We start from the raw sequence: 19,452 nt of genomic DNA, 5'->3' as shown, positions 1-19,452 counted from the left end.
GGCCCTGCCCTCCCATCGGGAAAATGTTCTTTCTAACACAGAAGCCTGATGATATTATTCATGGGTTCCCAAGTGCAGGCTTTCACAATCACCTTGTGGAATGTTTTTTAAACCTTTATTTCCCAAGTAAACATAAATCCTTGATATTTAAAGCCGATTAAAGCAGAGTTACTTTGCTTTGAGGGTGGTGCAGGAGAGGTCTGAGTACAGGGAGTCCTAGTCACTCTGCCTTCCCCCTACCTCTGGAGACACCCCCTCCTGAAGTGACCTTACAGAGACTCCAGGGCCTGGACAGTGCAGTTAAGAAGATGATAAAATCTGAGTTCCATAGCGTTAAGCCAATGCCATGCAGCTTATAGAGTCTGCCTACCGTCCTCATTCTCTGTCGCCTTGCCCCATGCACCCAGATTCTTTTCATATCCAACTGTTTGCTGTGACTTAAAACCTACTGTGCTTACTCAGGACTCTGGGCTTTTCTGCATGATGTACCCTCTGCCCTTATTTCACAGCAAAACCCAGCTCCTTCAGGTCTCAGCTAATGCTTGATTTTAATTCAAGAGCATATGCTGTGTACCATGCTATAGATGCAGTGATCAGTAAGATGGGATACCTAGAGAGTGTAGCTGGGAAGCAACCCTGTCACCCTTGTTAAAGTCCCACCATCTGCCTCTTGTAGATTAGCTGGGACATCCCTGCCTCTCTCCAAATCCCACCTTTGACAGTTGTCACACAGAAACTCCTGGAATTAACCCTCTTCAGCTAAATTGTTTTTCGTTTTGTGTAGGATAGCAATTAACAGCAGTTATTAATAACAATTACTTTCTCTAAGAATATGGCAATTAGAAGAGAATGTGATGTGATTTATTAACTGGTTCAGACACTCATACTATATATTCCTGTTGGGCTCCCCAGTGTCCAAAACATTGACTTTATAATAGGAACATCCTTTATTAACCATAGGTCAGTGTAAGAGTTTTTGTTATTTCTTATTAGTTGTTTTATAGCACACAAAGAGAAGATTTTCCTAGCACCGTTTAAATCAGATCATGTAGTGAATTGACCAGTCGTACCATTTTATTATTTCCTTAATTTATGCATCCAACCATTCATTTTTAAAAACACATTATGTGCCAGGAATTCCACAAGAAAGCTGAGGATGCTGTAGAGTCAGGGAAAAAAACAGATAGGTGGTCAGTTTTACTACAATAAAACAAGTGCTGTGCTGTATGTATCAGGAGCATGTGACTGAGATTTTAATCATAAATTGAAATTATCCAGGTAGAGGTAGTGGGAGGGATGGGAAGGAGTGGATTAGAAGGGAGTTCCAAGAAGAGAAAGCAACATATACAATTTCTGTTTAAATCTTAAAATCATGTCCCATCAAAGGACAATGCACAAACTTTAAGACATTCAATATTTATGCATTCAAAAATATTTATTGATCACTTACAATGTGCCAGGTACTATTCAAATTACTGGGAGTACATCAGTGAGCAAAACAGAGCTACCCCTCCCATAGTCATATACATTCTAGTGGTGAGAGAAAGACTCCTAAAAATAAAAATTTGTGGCACGTCAAATGGAATGAATGCTGTTGGCAAAAATGAATCAGATAGAAAGTGCAGGTCAAGGCTGAGGATGACTGAAAGTCCTAGGTTTCTCATGACTGACTGAAACTGGGATGAGGGTCATAAGGTCATTTTTGATGGTCCCAGAGTAGATAGTAGTCATGACCTTGGAAGTATTGGGCACAGCCTGGAGGTAGAGTTGGGGGAGCAATCCTGGCAGGATTAGAGTCCTGACTGCCTTCAGAGAGTGGAGGAAGGTAGACTTCTGGGGAGTCTTGAGAGATCTGGGGCTGTGCCTTGACTCAGTTGGGCTGGGACAGATGACATGACTGGAGGAGAGGTGAGGTGGGTAGCCAGGACCCCATGGTAGAGAGTGTTGTCCATCATGCTATGTTTTGAATTTTATCCAGAAGAAATTGGAGAGCCATGAAAAGGATGTAAGCCAGAAAATAATTCCACTGTCAGTGGTGTGGAAGCTATCATGAAGACAGATGAGGCTAAAGATATATAAAAAAGTTCCAGGGCTTCCCTGGTGGTGCAGTGGTTGGGAGTCCGCCTGCCGATGCAGGGGATGCGGGTTCGTGCCCCAGTCCGGGAAGATCCCACATGCCGCGGAGTGGCTGGGCCCGTGAGCCATGGCTGCTGAGCCTGTGCGTCCGGAGCTTGTGCTCCGCAACGGGAGAGGCCACAACAGTGAGAGGCCTGCGTACCGCAAAAAAAAAAAAAAAAAAAAAAAAAAGTTCCAAAGATATTTAAGATTGAGAATAATAAAAACTATCTCTGAAAAACTTCAGGTACTTTATCTTGGGTCCCCTCTCATTGCTCATTTGATGTGGCAATGGTTAGTGAATTCTGTGAAGCTACAATATCGTAATGGTGTTTAGCTCTTTTCATGTTGTCTGTACAACCAGAGAGTCATACCACAATGGCATTTTTGTCCATTGTGGTATGGACAAATGCCCTTTTGTCCATAAGGAAGTTAATCAAGTTAAGAACAGAAAATTGTGCAATGAAAATGAAGTACTTAAACCTTTGGGAAAATGTTCTTTTGCCAAATGACCTTACTGAGTGTTCTTGCCAGGAAACACACTTCATTAACTGTGCTGAGAAAAAAGTATTACTCTTATCAGTACTGTTTTAAGGGTAGTAAAAATGTGTGTGTGTGTGTGTGTGTGTGTGTGTGTAGTGTAAAGTGGCTTTATAGGCCTTTTGTGTCTAATAAGCTACTTCAGTTTCCACCATGCAAACAAGGGCAGGCCAGGTTCCATAAAACACAAATTGAACAGAGTACAAGACTTATGTAACTATGAGATGCGGAGATTCTTGGCACACAGTAGGGCATTTCAAATATATTTGTGCTTTTATCACTGTTGATATGCTTTATTGATAATACCAATTATAGTCTGTGCAGCTTATATACCTACATACAAATGCCCTAGAAATAAAGATACAAGAACTTCTATCCATTGGCCAGTAAGCATTTATGTATGTCAGCCATTACATTTTTTATGCCTCTATAGTACCAAATTCAGACTTCTAATCATTATTAGTAGTAGTAGTAATCTAAAAATTATTTTACTCCAATAAATTTTTTATCCTGAAACCCTGAAAGCCCTAAAAATCCTTCCCTGAAACCAGAGAAAACTCCGTAACTTCAAGGCCCCATTGATGATAAAATTACTGTCGGTAAAAGAAAAGTTTCTCCCAAATCTCCTCTTTAATTATTAAATGGGTTTGAATATACTGAACTTGATTATATAGGTTTCTTTATTGTTCTGTCTGAATATGCTAAGTAAAATTTTGGTTTTCAAAGTGTTCATTTTTGCTGTTAAATTTATTGACCCAAAATAAAGGGGTTTTGTATTTTGAATTGCATCTTAATAATTACATATTAAATGATAGTGTTATCTTAAGATTTTTGCATAATATGTTAACAAATACTTATTTACAGTTTTTGAGATTCTCATGAGGGCAATAAGATATTTAGTACTTTACAGAGACTCATATCAATCATAATATTATTTAATTTGTGTTATGCTCTAAAAATACTTAGTAGCAAGCTAGAAAATGAGCTATGGTATTGAGCATTTGCTTTGATCTGCTAGAAGAAAAACCCTATGAAAATGGGAGTTTTCATCTCCTTTGTTCAGTACTTTATCTCCAATGCCTGGAACCTGGTTTTACATGACTAATATTAAAGGACCTTAATATTTATTTAGGTTTATGTTTATAAAGGATATGTTAGTTGTATACCTATTAAAAAACACAGTTAAGAAAAATCATTCATAATCCATTTCCCATAAGAAAATGCAGGTAAAGATTTGGTAAATATGTATTTTCGTGGGTGTATTAAGTGGATGGCCCAAGGACTGATCTGAATGGAAGATGAATTTAGAGCTCTCAGCCATGGCTAGGATTTCTAATTTCCTTCCAAAGGTTTATGAAATAATGTATGCACTCTCAAGAGTCTTGAAAACCAGACCCTTAAAACAAAAGGTCATTTATTGAGAGGCAGGAGACAGATTTTTCTGCTTTATTTTTCTCTCTCTAGCCCCACAAAATTATACTTAAAGCATGAAATCCCACATCAGGCTGCCTTTTGAATTGTGGATGCACAACTGGTCTTTGTTTTCTCAAATGCGAAATGGAGATAAGAAATATATGTATCTTACTGGGTATTGTGGGACTCAAAAACGTAATGCATTAGGTACCTTAGGAATGCCAACTTTTACCATTATTAATTAAACAGATCATTTTCCTGTGTTTTAGTTTGCAAACACAGGATAAAGGTCAAGTTCAATATAGTTTTTTTTTTCCACTAAGATGTCATACATCCTGAAAGAATACAGTCAAATTTAAGGAGTATTATTGGGATTTCTTTTTAACGTGACAAATATACAAATTTTGGTAGCATGACTTCTTTTCATATATGGTGGCTTAATTCCCATGGTTAGGTATAGTCACGAAGCAGAGTAATTCAACCAACTCTCAATTCTCTGCCTGTAGACAGTGTGTCACCTGCATTATGGTTGCCACCAGCCCAATGTAACTTTGAAATCTAAATTTAAGTTAGTTAACAATCAATTAAAACAATTCAGTTCTTCTGTCAAATGCCAGCCACATTTCATGTGTTCAACAACCATATGTGGTTAATACTACTATATTGAACAAGGTGTACATAGAACGTTTCTATCATTGAAGAATATTTTACTGGACAGGACTGATAGAGCAAGTCTTCCTTTTACTGCTTTTGAAAAGAGCTCAAAGTTTGGAGTTAGATGGCCTGTCTTCAACTCTGAACTCCTGGGATTGCTATGTGACTATCAGTAGTTTACTCTCTGATTTTCCACCCTTTTTTTTTTAATTTTATTTTTTAACATCTTTATTGGAGTGTAATTGCTTTACAATGGTTTTCTCTCACAAATGGAATTGCAGGGTCAGTGTTGTTGGCACACAGCCAGGAGCCTTGCTCCTTTGCAGAGTTTGTTCTGCTCCTAGAACATCACCCCCAAAGACCTGCTTCAAGCCCTGTTCCTTATAATTGCTTGTTTCAGGTTTTTGCCAGTGGCCAAAAAGATGAAACCCATATGATGTTCTTAGAGGGATTTTGCTGGCCCTAGTCTCTTGTCATGGACTGTATCCATTGCCTGTCCTCATTTTATGAGGAATCACAATCTAGTTTACCCAGGCTATCTCATCTTGCTGCAGGTTTGTGTAAGCATAAAAAATTTTTTTTTAAATTATATTATTTTAAGACAAGCATAGTTAGAAGGTTGTCTAAAAATCATGAAATGTGTGATAATATGAAGTAACTGTTGTTATTCTTGGTTATCTGTGCTACTCATCATGACTATTAATATGAATATTGGAAGTATGATATATGACTACACTATGTGACAAATTGCTTCATAAGCCTGTTAAATTTCTGCAAATTGAACCAGTATAAAAAAATGGAAAAACCAAATTGCCAGAGTGTTTTATTGCCTTATAAGTTTAGAATTTTAATTCGTATCATTATTTCATAGTAATAATAACAGTTTTGAATATTTCATTTTAATAGATGAAGGGAAACAGTGGAGATAACGCTGCCGTTTTCATTATCTGGAATGCAAGTGTTTGAAAATAAAATAAACTGGAGCAGAGGCAGTAATTGAACATGTACCCAAAACTGATTTGCTAACAATTGAACCTAGAGACTAGAATTAAAAGTATCTATTAGAATAAAACTTTTTAGGTCATTGTTTTAAGAAATGGAGTGTCTGTATTGGAATACAATGAAAATCGTGTGCTTGAAGAATGTGATAATCGTAGGCAATATTCAGTTTGACTAACGCTAACTCTTTTTGTAGTTAAAACTTTGAAGAGAATAATGTTTATATATATATATATGTATATACATATATCTAATCATCATAAAAACAGAAAAATGCCATCGAAGTACAAGATAATTATTCCTAATAAAACTAATAGGCTCTAATTACCTTGCCTATTTTTCACTTTATTTTGTACTTTGTTGTACCTTGTAATATATATTATATGTGTATAGGTATATATGGGTCACTTTTGTGGGGAAATATTTAAAGAAGCATAGCCTTGGGCAAGTCAGAGAACCTGCAAATTTGGATGTCAGTCACATGATCTTCTGAGCTAAATATTGACCACTTGAGGCAAAAAAAAAAAAAAAAACCACATTGTGTTTTACCTAGCTTCATGTGCAGTTCCAGTTCTAAAGAGAGTTTCACCGATGCTTGGATGGGTTAAAATGGCCTTTGTTAAAGGGAAGTAGACCTTTTCTTTAAATTATTTATTTATTTATTTATTTATTTATTATTTATTTATTTATGGCTGTGTTGGGTCTTCGTTGCTGTGCGGGGGCTTCCTCTAGTTGTGGCAAGCGGGGGCTACGCTTCATTCTAGTGTGCGGGCTTCTCATTGCGGTGGCTTGTTGCGGAGCATGGGATCTAGATGCATGGACTTAAGTATTGGCAGCACGTGGGCTCAGTAGTTGTGGCTCGCAGGCTCTAGAGCACAGGCTCAGTAGTTGTGGCACATGGGTTTAGTTGCTCTGGGGCATGTAGGATCTTCCCGGACCAGGGCTCGAACCGTGTCCCCTGCATTGGCAGATGGTTTCTTAACCACTGCACCACCAGGGAAGTCCCAAGGGAAGTAGACTTTTGAACCTCTTCTTCAGAGGCTATTACTGCTAAAGAGAAGTGTAAGATTCCATTTACCATCTCGTTTCATTGAGGAGCTGCAGCCAAGAAACCAGGCTTGCTATGTCCTGTTTGCCAGTTACATGGTCTCGTGTGTGTCCTGTATAAGCCTTAGCACAAACTGCTTAAAAGGAAAAGGACTTTTCTTCTGGGAAGTGAACTTTCCTAGAGGGAGGTAAATACTGGGAAAGAGCTATAGCCAAGTTTAGGGACAGGAAAAAAAAAATTTTGAAAGGGTAGAATAGGGTGTAAAAACAACCTCTCTGAAGACAGATTGAGGCCCTAGGGCCTGCTCTCAAAATATTAAGTGAAAATATAAGGAAACATTTTCACCACTTAAGAGAAAGTGGGCTGATCTAGGGTAGGGGGTTAGGAGCTGAAACAAACCTATGAGCTTTTTCAACGCAACACGTCAAGATTTAGTGGTCCAGCTCTGTAATTGTTTTGTTGTAAAGTAATTGTGGAAAAGCTCATTGACATTTTATTTTTCTTTCTCTGATGCACCCTATAAATCATTGCGAAAAGTATATGTTTTACCTCTCAAATTTAGCTGAAATTGCACTTAAGGAAAAACTGATTCGTTTTTCATTGTGTGTTGTCATACATGCCCATAATTTCTTTTTAAAATAACCTTTAAATTCTTTTAAATGTTAAACTATGACACAGTTCAGTGCATGATACAACTTTTTGTTTACAACCTCTCATGAACAGAAAATGGCAAATAGTCAACTCATTTTGTCAAACAAAATAATTTTAGTATAGTAACATGTTTCTTGTTCAAAAGTAGTGTTAAGTTGAAATTATACATTAATGTTCATATTCAGTATGTACATTACATACAGGAAAGGCAAACAGAAAATTATGATACTCATATTTTCCAAATGTTTGTGTTTAGTATTATGAAAATTGATAATGAAATACCATAACCTTCATTTTATATATACAAATGATCATAAGTGAATATATATAAGTGAAAATGTATACCTTTTGGCATTCTTTCAAATGAATGTGATGATACATGCTTTTTATTCTTGTTTTACGCTGAGTTTGTATAAAAGAGTTAAATCAAGCTGATTAAATCATTTCAGTACCATAAGCGGGGAGCATAGAAGAGAGGATTAGCTCATCAGGCAGGATGGGTTAGGTCATAGTTTATCCAACCATAATTCAAGGGCTGTGTTCTCCGAGTCTGGAAGTTATGGTCATGTGAAGGATCAGTGCCAAAATGTCTTTTATCATAAGTTGAAACTGCTTATTTCTGCAGCTGGCTAGGCTTTAGATGATTAGTTAGAATTAGTCAGGTATTTTCTTTTCAAAGCTCAGGATTGTCTTCTGTTCTCTGCCTTTGGATTATAAAAGTGACTATGTTAGTTTGTATCAGATATACAGTGACACTTTTGTTAAGGGAGGAAATCCATTTATAATATGTGTATATATATATATGTATCTTTTTCAATAACTATAAACAGAAGTGGAATCAATGTGAAGCATAGAGATGTATTTGAAATAAAGGAGACTTTGGTAAAAAAATGAAAGATGTAAAGCATTGTTTTTCAAACTGTCAATTGTGACCCATGGTGGGTAATGAATTCAGTTTAAGGGGTCTTTGACAGAATTTTAAGAATGGAATAAAAAAGAAGAGAATAGGTTAACACAGAAAACATTGGCACAGTTATGAAACCTACTAGTGTGTGTGTGTGTGTGTGTGTGTGTGTGTGTGTGTGTGTGTGTGTTATTTGTGCTGGATTAAGATGTAAACTGTTTTTCTTACTTTTCCTTACTATTGGCCTTGAACAAAAATAATCTATAAGCTATTAGCGTAGAATAAAAAGGATAAAGTTGCTAGTTATGAAACGCTGGGCAGTTCATCTCCCTAAGCCTGTTTCTCATCTGTAAAATGGGATTAATGCAATCTCCCCTCACAGGGTTAATGGGAGAATTAACTGAAATGATACATGTTCAAGTGCCCAGCATGGTTCCTGCCACATAGTGTACATTCAATAAATGGTACATTTTATTAGTAGTAACATTGTGAATACTAAACTAATTAACTGCTGGCTTTTCGGCATGCATTAAATTATACTCCTGGATATCTTGAAATGGCTGAAGGAAATCACAGGTGTTCAATCAAAGTTATACATGGAAAGAGATAGACCAGAGCAAGAGATGTGGTCAGGTGGAGGTGTGCTGATGAATGCCAGATGAATGACAGGCTTGTAGAACTGTATTTGGTTAAGATTATTCCCTGCATTCCAGTAACTCCTGGTTAATTAGGAATCAAGTAGCCATTCAGCCCATCAGTCATCTAACCCACATACCTTTTATATGGCCAAATAGACCTCAAAGGATAATTGGGGTTTACCGTGAGGTCTTGTCAGATACATATGATCTGGTTTCAGAGACTTCTCTGTAAGATGGAACTATTTATTGTGAAAGAGTTTCGATTTAATTATCAGATATTCTGCAGTCGTCAGCTGTTGTGAACAGATATTCAGGTTCTCTACCCTTGTCTTGGAATAGGCACAATGAATGGATGTAATAAATAAAGTATGGACCATATTAAAACCAAACTACAGTTGTATGTTCTTACCTAATTAAATCTGTCATGTTTATCCAGATTTTTGTTTATGTTCTCTTTCTCTCTTATTCATGGGCAGATTCCTTGATGGCAAAAAGGATGTCTTATTCACGGTGCTGGCAACCGTTTGACATAAATACATGTTTTTATGTATGAATGATTCCTGACCATCAATATATAATAATCATATTGGGACAGACTCACATTTCTTCAGTTTTTTGTGAAAGACCATTTTTCAGTCTTCCCAGCTGATTCACAGCTGTCACTGCCTAAGGCAGAGAAAAGTGGAATAGGAAAGTAGTTCTTCATGCTTTGAAATCTGTCTACCAACTAACTCTGGGCGATAGGATTCTGGCCCAAACACCATCCAGTGAGTAGGCAGAGCAGTCCCTATGTCCCCAAATCCCAAAGGACTCTCCATTACTTAAATGAATCATAGAATGTCTGTCTCTGTTATACTAGAGACCAGAGAATTTGGTTATTTCACGCCTCAGAAGTATACAGTTTCTCTACATGGTCTAGGCATTATCTCTCTATTTCCTTTGTTGGCTTTTGTTTGAGAGCACTGTGAATATTTTTAAGTATATGAAGACAAATCTTTTTTTCCAGGTCTGAGAATGAATAAAGGTGCCATCACCTCTCCCCGTACTTCTCCAGCAAATACGTGTTCCCCAGAAGTAATCCACCTGAAGGATATTGTCTGTTACCTGTCTCTCCTTGAAAGAGGAAGACCTGAGGATAAACTGGAGTGTATGTGTTTCTTCATTTAGTTTACTTATCACGGTTGGGGTGGGGGGATAGGACTGGATATTGACAAACTTAAAATTGTATATACTGTGGTTGTTTACATTCTTATTAAGTAACGTGACCTTGGTTAATAATTATAAAAAAATCCTCCAATTGAAAATCAGACAATTAAAAGATACTAAGAATCTATCAATTTTAGGTTATTATTGATCAAGGTCCATTTATTACTGAGTATTTCTTGAGCATGTTTATCAATTGATGGTTTTTGTTTTTGAATTTGCTCAGTTTGGTAACCAGACGATATTGAAAAGTATCCTTTGTGTTGTTTTGAAAATACACTTATTTCTAGTATGTAGGAGGTCTTCCCATTAAGCAGAAAAAGGGTTCACTATCCACAGGCAACCTGAGCCTTTCTCTCTGGAAATCTTCCTTGAAACCTTCTGCACTAACTTTCGTTGCCGTGGACAAATAATTTCTTAAATACCAAGCATGAGAGTTTCATTTCTAGAAGTTGACTGAATATTATAAATAATTAAACAATAGCTTTTTTTTCTTTTACCATGTAGCAGGCGTTTCAGATAGAGAATTTCAATCTAGTTGAAAGGAAATAAGTGCTCTCTTTAATAAAATACAGTAACTGAGCTCTCTCTGGTGGCAAACTGTACTCATTGCAAGGCAAGAAACTATTTTTCAAACCTTTACTGCAAGCCCCGTCATTTAATAATCTATTCTATCTCCAAAGCCCTTGCTAAATACAGAGCTGGTGGTTTGTTCAATAAGCTGATTAACCTGATTGTATTAGATATCATTAAAATGAATTAAATTTTTTTTGCTACTGAAATGATAGTAAAGATAATGAATCCTAAATTTGACATTTCTAAAGTAAATGTAGAGTATTGTGACACCTCAGAATTATGACTGGGTAGCATGTTTAGTTTAACAGTAACTTTTGATAATATTTCTCTTACTAATAAAGAATTTAATGTAATATGATTATTTAATAGTAACACCTGCTTAAGTTATGAATAAACCATATTAACATCATTCTTTAAATACATATTTATTAGTTCTAAATGTTGAATATTTGCATTTCAAGATTTATTTGTTTTCCTAAGAACCTACAGAAATCTCTCTCATTCCAAAATAAATATTAATGTTTAGTGAATTTTTATTGAAGTAATGGCCAGAGAGAAAGTTTTCTCAGGTGTTATTAGGACTGTGTTTGGGATGATTTTAAAAATACAAAGATTCGGGCTTCCCTGGTGGCGCAGTGGTTGAGAGTCCGCCTGCTGATGCAGGGGACACGGGTTTGTGCCCCGGTCCGGGAGGATCCCACATGCCGCGGAGCGACTAGGCCCGTGAGCCATGGCCCCTGAGCCTGTGTGTCCGGAGCCTGTGCTTCGCAACGGGAGAGGCCACAACAGTGAGAGGCCCAAGTACAGCAAAAAAACAAAACAAAACAAAGATTCTATTCCAGGTCTGAGAATAAATAAAGACACCATTACTTCTCCCCAACATGGTCTTTGTGATCCAGTTTAATTATTTTTAGGTCAACTGCAAGTATTTTGTTTTTAAGGTAGAATTCCTAAGAGGTATGTTGTAAGTTCTCAATGTGAATCTGTGTCTCAGCAGTCCTCGTCCACAGTTGCCAGCCATAATGTTAACCCACGAGTGATTCAGAAACACTTGATGAATCAAGTTGAACCTGACCTGCCACTTACCTCTCTTCAGTGTTATCAATCTCCTTCCCTCGGTTCTTTAAGTTTTCCAGCTCTTTTTCGAGCTTATACCATTCATTTCTTTAGACTTCCTGCATAGACAGACTTGTTACCACCTGGCATTACTTCTGTGATTTTCACCAGACTCTTGAAAGAAAATGCATTTCAATTTCAGAAACTCATTAAGGTTCTAGCTCTGTTCTAGTTTTCTTCTCTACTCTCCTCAAGTGTGGAGGACCTTAACCTGGTCCTTACTCATCTGGAGCTTGTGTTTGTTGGTTTGTTTTCTAAATGCCAGGCTTTTTCCTACATCAGTTAAATCAGAATCCATTTCTTTCGCCCAGCTTCTTAGCTATGTACTTATACATTTTTCCCTTCTACAGTTGCGCGTTTACAAATTCCTAACATTCATATAGTATATTATAGTTATAGATTCTAAAATTTTTTCAATGTCTTTAAAGAAATCTAATGGTTGTTCATTTAATATATGTTTCCAAAATGGTTATGACTTATTAAACGTAATATATACTAGAGGAAAGAAGAGAAGAAAATAATTAAAATTAACACAGAAGTAGATATAATCAAGCATCTAATATAGTTAACTTTTGCAGGTGAGTGATGTTTTTGAATCTCAATTTCTAAGCAGCTAAGCAGAAAGGAGTACAGACATGTTGTCTTAGGCCAGAGTTTCTTGAACTTTATCGCACATAAGAATCACCTGCAGGGCTTATGAACACACAGCTTGCTCTGCCCCAACTTGAGTATATGTGATTCAGCAAGCCTGGAATAGGACTTCAGAGTTTTCATTTCAGGTCATGCTGATGTTGCAGGGACCACATTTTGAGAAGCCTTGGTTTATGCAGTTCCTTCAGTCCAATGAAAACACACACACACACACACACACACATAATTCATCTGAAACTACAATTGTTCTTGGAATTGATGGTGGCATTATTTGATACGTTCTTTTACCTGGGTTATTAGATAAATTAATGACATGTTTTAAATATTTTTTCCCCAAAAAACAATGTTTTATAAATCTATTCAGTGCTTACTGCCACTTCTAATCTCCCGCACCTCTCTTTTCTGCCAGGCATTTACAAAATGTTTAGAATAAAGCATTTTTTTTTTCATTGAAAGGAAACTAACAAACGCTTTTGAACTTTCCACTGATTATATGCCATTTCTTCAACTTGCTTTCCTTCACTGTCTTTGACTCAATCCTAATGCCTCCCTGTGGTCTTTGCCAGTTCTGAGGCCCCATCAAGTAGAAGGTATTTATTTACCTGTTCCCACGAACCCTTGGAAAGTATGCGTGCGTGCATGTGTGTGTGTCCTGAAGTTGTGGAGGAATTCTATTTTTGTCTTGGTGGAAGTTACCAACCATCAAGGTTCATAGATAAGAACATTGTACCAGGTCTGGTTTGCCCTCTTCACCTTAAGCCCACTACAGTACTTTATGGAGAGCCATTCAATACATCCCTCTTTGAGTCTTCTTAGATTCCTCAAATACTGTGACCTCAACTCCATTTTATTTCAGTCACCCACTTTTGTTGCAATACCCCAAGTCTTTTAATTCCCAAAGACTGCTCTTATTCTATAAATTTAAATTCTAGTATTTTGCTTTGACCACAGCCTAAGCTCACGTAACTTTTTACTTTTCTGCTTTGAGTTTAAATATAGCATAGCACAGTACTCAAGAGGCTGGACCCTTCACTTCACTAACTGAATGAATCTTAGCTTTGACTCTTACTATCTGAGTGACCCAGGCACATCGTTAAAACCTCTCAGGCCTCAGCTTCCCCAGCTGTAATATTAGGATCATAATAATGTCTATCTTGTATGTTTGCTATGAGAATTAAATGAACCAATATTTGCTCACATAAATTCCTTCACATTTATGTGAATGTTAAATGAAATAAAAGTAAGTTAATGGGCTTCCCTGGTGGCGCAGTGGTTGAGAGTCCGCCTGCCGATTCAGGGGACACGGGTTCGTGCCCCGGTTAGGGAAGATCCCACATGCCGCGGCTGGGCCCATGAGCCATGGCCGCTGGGCCTGCGCGTCTGGAGCCTGTGCTCCACAACGGGAGAGGCCACAACAGTGAGAGGCCCGCAGTACCGCAAAAAAAAAAAAAAAAAAAGTAAGTTAAGAATTCTTGCCCCTTGACCGCTTCACTTCCTCCTAAACTTGCTTGCTGCTTTTGGGCCTCCCACCCCTTCAAATGTAGACTGACCCCGTAATTCGTGAGGTCAATCATTCCTTCTCACTTAGTTTTGAACATCCAATTTATTTGCTCATATACTGAGCTGCCAGAGATTTTGTGAAATGATAATATAATTCTGTGGATTAGAACTCTTCTCAAAACCTCAGCTGGCCTTCAGTGCCTTCAGTGTTTCTCTGGTCATTGACTTCTCCTAGTTAAAAGTTCATTCAGATGCTTTGTTACTTCAAACACCTACTTAATTAATCATCATCTCACTCATTAGCTGTAAATTCTTATAACTTTCTCTCATGTTGCGTAAAACTTGTCTACTTCTATACCTGTTCTTTCCTCTTCTTCTGACTCAGGAAGAATGTGTCCCTTTTGTAGTTCCCTATTGAATAATACATCAAAGTAAGTCCTTAACTTAGCATCCATAAACTAATCTGGCTCCACAATTTGACCCCAACCTACTTGGCCAGTCTTGCATTTGGCTATGACCTGCACAAAAAAGTGCCAGTCATATGAATCTACTTTTTAATTATCAGACAAACCCTGAACTTTTCCACCTTCATGCCTTTGCTTATAATGTGCATTTGCTAGGGGTGTATATCTTTCCCAGCGTATATCAGATCCAGTCCAGTCTACACTGAAGCCTAAGCTCACATCATGAGTCCTCTTGCCATCTCTAATCAGATTATTTTACTCTCCTTCCTTGTACCATTGCACTTCCCACTCTAGCACCTACCACTTATATATGTGTGTTTTTCAAAAGATAGATGCTCAATAAATGCTAGTTAAATGGAACTGTATTGAAGTCTATGGGTGCTTGACAAGAGGAAGATAAGGTGAATTATTGAAGGCATCAAATAGTACTAAATTTATACTTTTATTTAAAAGTATAAATGTGGCATTCACATTGGGATTAGAGTTTATCAAATTATTAATGACTTAGCTAGAATAACTTTAAGTTAGCTTACAGTTACTGAAAATATATCACTAAAAAGAAATCAATAGGAAAATGTCCAGAAAAATACACAATTGACATGCAGATAATGAGGACTACCCTGTATGTTAAAGTTACGGCTCTGTCTAGTATTAATCTTAGAACCACTGAAATTTAATATTGAAAAGTCCTCAAATATCATCTAGTTAACCTTCCTATATTGTCAATGAAACATTTAAAGCCCAGAGAGACTGGTTATTAATTACACCACCAGTTTAGCTATCTGTGACTAAAATGTATGATTTCTGACCTGCTGTATAGGTGCCCTTTTTATTTTGAAAAGCTGCCTTTCCTTGTTTAGATTATTGTTTCTTTCTTTTTTTTTTTTTTTTTCCGGTACGCGGGCCTCTCACTATTGCCTCTCCCGTTGCGGAGCACAGGCTCCGGACGCGCAGGCTCAGCGACCATGGCTCACGGACCCAGCCGCTCCGCGGCATGTGGGATCCTCCCGGACCGGGGCACGAACCCATGTTCCCTGCATCGGCAGGCGGACTCTCAACCACTGCGCCACCAGGAAAGCCCTATTGTTTCTTTTGTGGAGAAAAGAAGAAAGTATAACACCATTATATTAGATGTAAAAAAACTCCAAACAAATGATTTTCACCTCTGCCCTTGTGGTTTATTAGATAGGTCTTGAAATACATAAAACAGTAAAAAATTGTGAGTTAAACAAATTCTGGCTTAAATGCTTTTTAAAATATATACTTTATAATCTTTAAAAACAATTTCCATAATAATATTTTCATATCAATAACATATTATACAAAGTACAAAAACATATTCTATGGGAAAATAGATTAAAAACTTGCACATCTTTTGGAAAAGAAACAAATTCTAGATACAAAGAATTACCCTCATATTGTGTAATGTGCCTTTCCTTTGAGCTCTTAACCAAATTCATGTGTGGGCACATAATTGTTTCTATATAAAGTATAATTGCATGAGCATAAAAATAGAAAAAATGTGGGTTAAACTGGTTTGTAAGTTTTTAAGAGGTACCCACCTTTGGAAGCTATCATGTTGACAGAATAATTTTAATATTGGGCTTAAATTATTTTTGCACCTAAAAATCTATATCCTTATATGTTGGTTTTAAAAATAAAACCTCTTTGTTCAATGATTCATTTGACCTTGGAGACTAACTTTACTTTTAAATTCTAAGGAAAAAATAGTCTTATTATAATGTTTGAGGATCACTATTAATTTTATCAGTATTATTCAGATATGCTTTTAAAAGGGAAAGGTTCTATAGGCTTACCAAGCCAAACAATTTTTATTTTCTGTGGTGTTAATAACTGCCTTTTTTTTCTCTTTATTTGATTAGTTTCTTTATTCCTATATAACTAATTAATTCCTAAATCCTCCACCATAAATTCTAGTTGGAAACTTGTGCTCTCCATCTATTCCTTCATCTTCTCATTGTTAGTTACCTTCTCCTTTATTTTACTTGTTCAGTCTTTCTGAAATCACTATTTTTAGATGTTCAAACTCCATGACAGAACTTCGACTTATTATATTTTTTAATTTTCCTGTTTTCCAACTTCTTTTCTTTTATGTCTTTCGTTTGACATCTGGTACATCTTCTACATCTAGGATGACTTTTTTTTTTTTTTTTTACTCTTTCTAGTATAATTTTCACTTCACAGAGAATCCTTTTTGTTGTCGGCACCATCCTTATTTGCTATTATTCTTATTTATGGATTGAATCTTTCCTCTTATTTATTAGGTTCCCCTCTCCCTGCTTTGCTGGTTTCTTCCAAATTACTTTGTTTTGAAACAACTACTTGGTGGTTGTGGGTAGGTGGGTGGGTAGATGAGGTTTAAGTCTGACTCATCAGAGATGAGCAAGGGGACTTACATTTCTCAATGTTCAGTATATCCATTTTCACATGATTACACTCTTTGGTATTGGACCCCTACCATCAGAATGCCTGAGTACCCTGAACTCAGAGTCCCTGTGGCTTGACTGCTATAAAGCTCAAAGATCCAGTCTTCTTTAAGGTAGAGGGCTGGCATACCCTCAGGTGCAAGCCGTGAGGGGTAGTGTTTAAAGGTTTAATTTCTTTTCATGAAGATTATGTTTCCTTTACTGTGTGAATCTGCGCCTCCTCTTTACCACCAGTTTACGTCTATATTTCTCAGGTTTCTACATCAGACACCATGTGTTTTCCAGCTTCTAAAATTTTATTTTTCTTGTCTCCTCTCACGTTTTCTTTGTACTTGTGGGTTTATGCCTGTTTCATCCCTTACTGTTACTGTAGTGGACCTTCAATAGAAAGGCAATGTAACTATGTGTGTTCAATATTTCTTGTTTTGCATGACCCCACTACAATTTTAAATTAGGAAAGTAGACTTACCTCTGAAAATAAAAGTTCTAGAATTCCTCTCTCACATCGGAATCGAAGGAAAGTTTTATCATTGATTTATAATTGGTGAGATTTAGACTACAAGATACTTAGTGCTCAATATATGTATACTGTTTTTATTATTGCTATAATTATTAACTAGAACTTAAAGTTCTCCAACTTTGTTCCTTGGTGAATTAGACAGGATTTATAGACAGCCATTATCTCCTGCTAATGTGTGTAGAAATTAATATAAAAATATACTAGGGCTTCTACTTCATACAACAGTAAAGTGTTCTCAGACCAACTTTTCTGCTAGAAACAACTAGAACATTTAAACTCAATATTTTTTTTAAAAAAATCTGTTTGTAAATTTTAGGAAATTTTCAAGGCAAGTTGGATTTGTGGGTTAAATTTCTGGGAGCGGGGAGCCAGGCTTTTGCCAGTATTTTTAAACTGTAAATTCTTAGGCACCTAAGAGGCTGAGAAGGTAAGCAGCTTTGGTAGACTGGTCTTGGGGAAAAAACTTGAATTCTGGAGTCTTTTTAGAAGGCATATGATGGTCTCTAATTGTGGTTTAAATTTCCATTTTCTTTACGATTGATGATGTTGAGTACTTTGTTATGACTGACTACTCACCTCTCTTCCATTTTTGAAGCATCTGTTCGATTTTTTGCCTCTTTACTAATTGGGTTGTTTGCTATTTTATTACTGAGCTAGGGTTTGCTCATACATTGTAGAAACAAGTCCTTTGTTAGATATATGTGTTCTGAAAAATTTTTTTCAAATCTGCAGCTGGCTTATTTATTTTCTTAATAGTCTTCTTTTTTTCTTTTTGATGAGCAGAAGTTCCAATTTTGATGAAGTTTAATTTACCTATTTTTTAAAAATCTTTGATGGTTCATATTGGCTTATGTTGAGGTTATGAAGATATGGTCCTGTATTTTCTTTTAGAAGGTTTATAGCGCTGCTTTAATGTTAAAGTTTAGTTTCAAAAATTTTTAGTTTTAAAGTTAAAATTCAGTTAGACCTAATGTTCATGTTTGGTGTGAAGTAAGGGTCAAGGTACTTTTTTTTATATGAATATCCATCCAACTGTTCCATCATCATTTTTTGAAAAGACGTTTCTTATCTCATTGAATTGCTTTTGTCCCTGTTGACCATAAGTGTGTGGATCTCTATCTATATTCCTATTTCCCATTGTTCCGTTGTGTAGCCCTTAGTCAGCATGTCACTATCTTGATTCACTTGATCTTTAGCAACTCTTGAAGTCAGGTCATGTAAATTCTTCTGATGTGTTCTCCCTTTTCAGGGTTGTTTGGGGTATTGTAAGTCTTTTTTATTTTTATGTAAGTTTTAGAATCAGCCATGTTAATATTTAAAACAAAGCTACTGGTATTTTTATTGAGATTGTATCTGTTATATAGAACAATCTGTGGAGAATTTACATTTTAATGATATTGAATCTTCCAATTCATGAACATAATACATCTTTTCATTTATATAGGTTTTCTATAATTTTTCTTGGTGAAGTTTTATATTTTTTGCACAGAGGTCTTGTCCAACTCTTGATAAATTTATCTTATATATTTAGGTTTTTGGATGTTATTGTAAATGATATGTTTCATTTTCTAATTGTTCTTCACTAGTATGTAAAACTGCAACTGACTTTTTAATCTGACCATATCACTAAATACATATACTTATGTATATTTATATATAAACATATGTCTTAATATTTATACATTATATAATTTCTAATATAAAACATATAACCTATATGTTATATAAGATCTAATTATATAGTTATATAAGTTCTAATATAAGATATAATACATATGATATATGTTCTAATAATAAGATATAGATAACATATCAGTTACATAAGTTCTAATACGTATATACATAATGTAAATTCTTACATATATATGAAATATGTATACATATACGTTCCAATTCTTTTTGATGATTCAAAAGAATTTTCTGATGGTACAAACATATCATTTGTAAGTAAAGATAGTTTTAATAGCTCTTTTCTTATACGTATGACAACCCATCACTGCTTCTTTGTGGACA

The 19,452-nt window shown here is 36.0% G+C and overlaps 1 protein-coding gene across 6 annotated transcripts in view; it reads left to right on the top strand.

The window, feature by feature from the left end:
- Positions 1–19,452, top strand: part of DGKB (diacylglycerol kinase beta) — a 648,769-nt gene that overhangs the window by 113,566 nt on the left and 515,751 nt on the right. For all 6 annotated transcript variants that reach the window (XM_060156129.1, XM_060156127.1, XM_060156125.1 and 3 more), the window contains one exon: positions 9,969–10,109. In XM_060156129.1, the coding sequence (XP_060012112.1) occupies positions 9,969–10,109 (141 nt within the window). The remainder of the gene's footprint in view (positions 1–9,968; positions 10,110–19,452) is intronic.

The sequence above is a fragment of the Lagenorhynchus albirostris genome, chromosome 8, assembly GCF_949774975.1.
Source record: "Lagenorhynchus albirostris chromosome 8, mLagAlb1.1, whole genome shotgun sequence".
Taxonomy (NCBI): domain Eukaryota; kingdom Metazoa; phylum Chordata; class Mammalia; order Artiodactyla; family Delphinidae; genus Lagenorhynchus; species Lagenorhynchus albirostris.
Note: the sequence above shows the minus strand (reverse complement) of the source record. Positions and strands in the feature narration are given on the sequence as shown.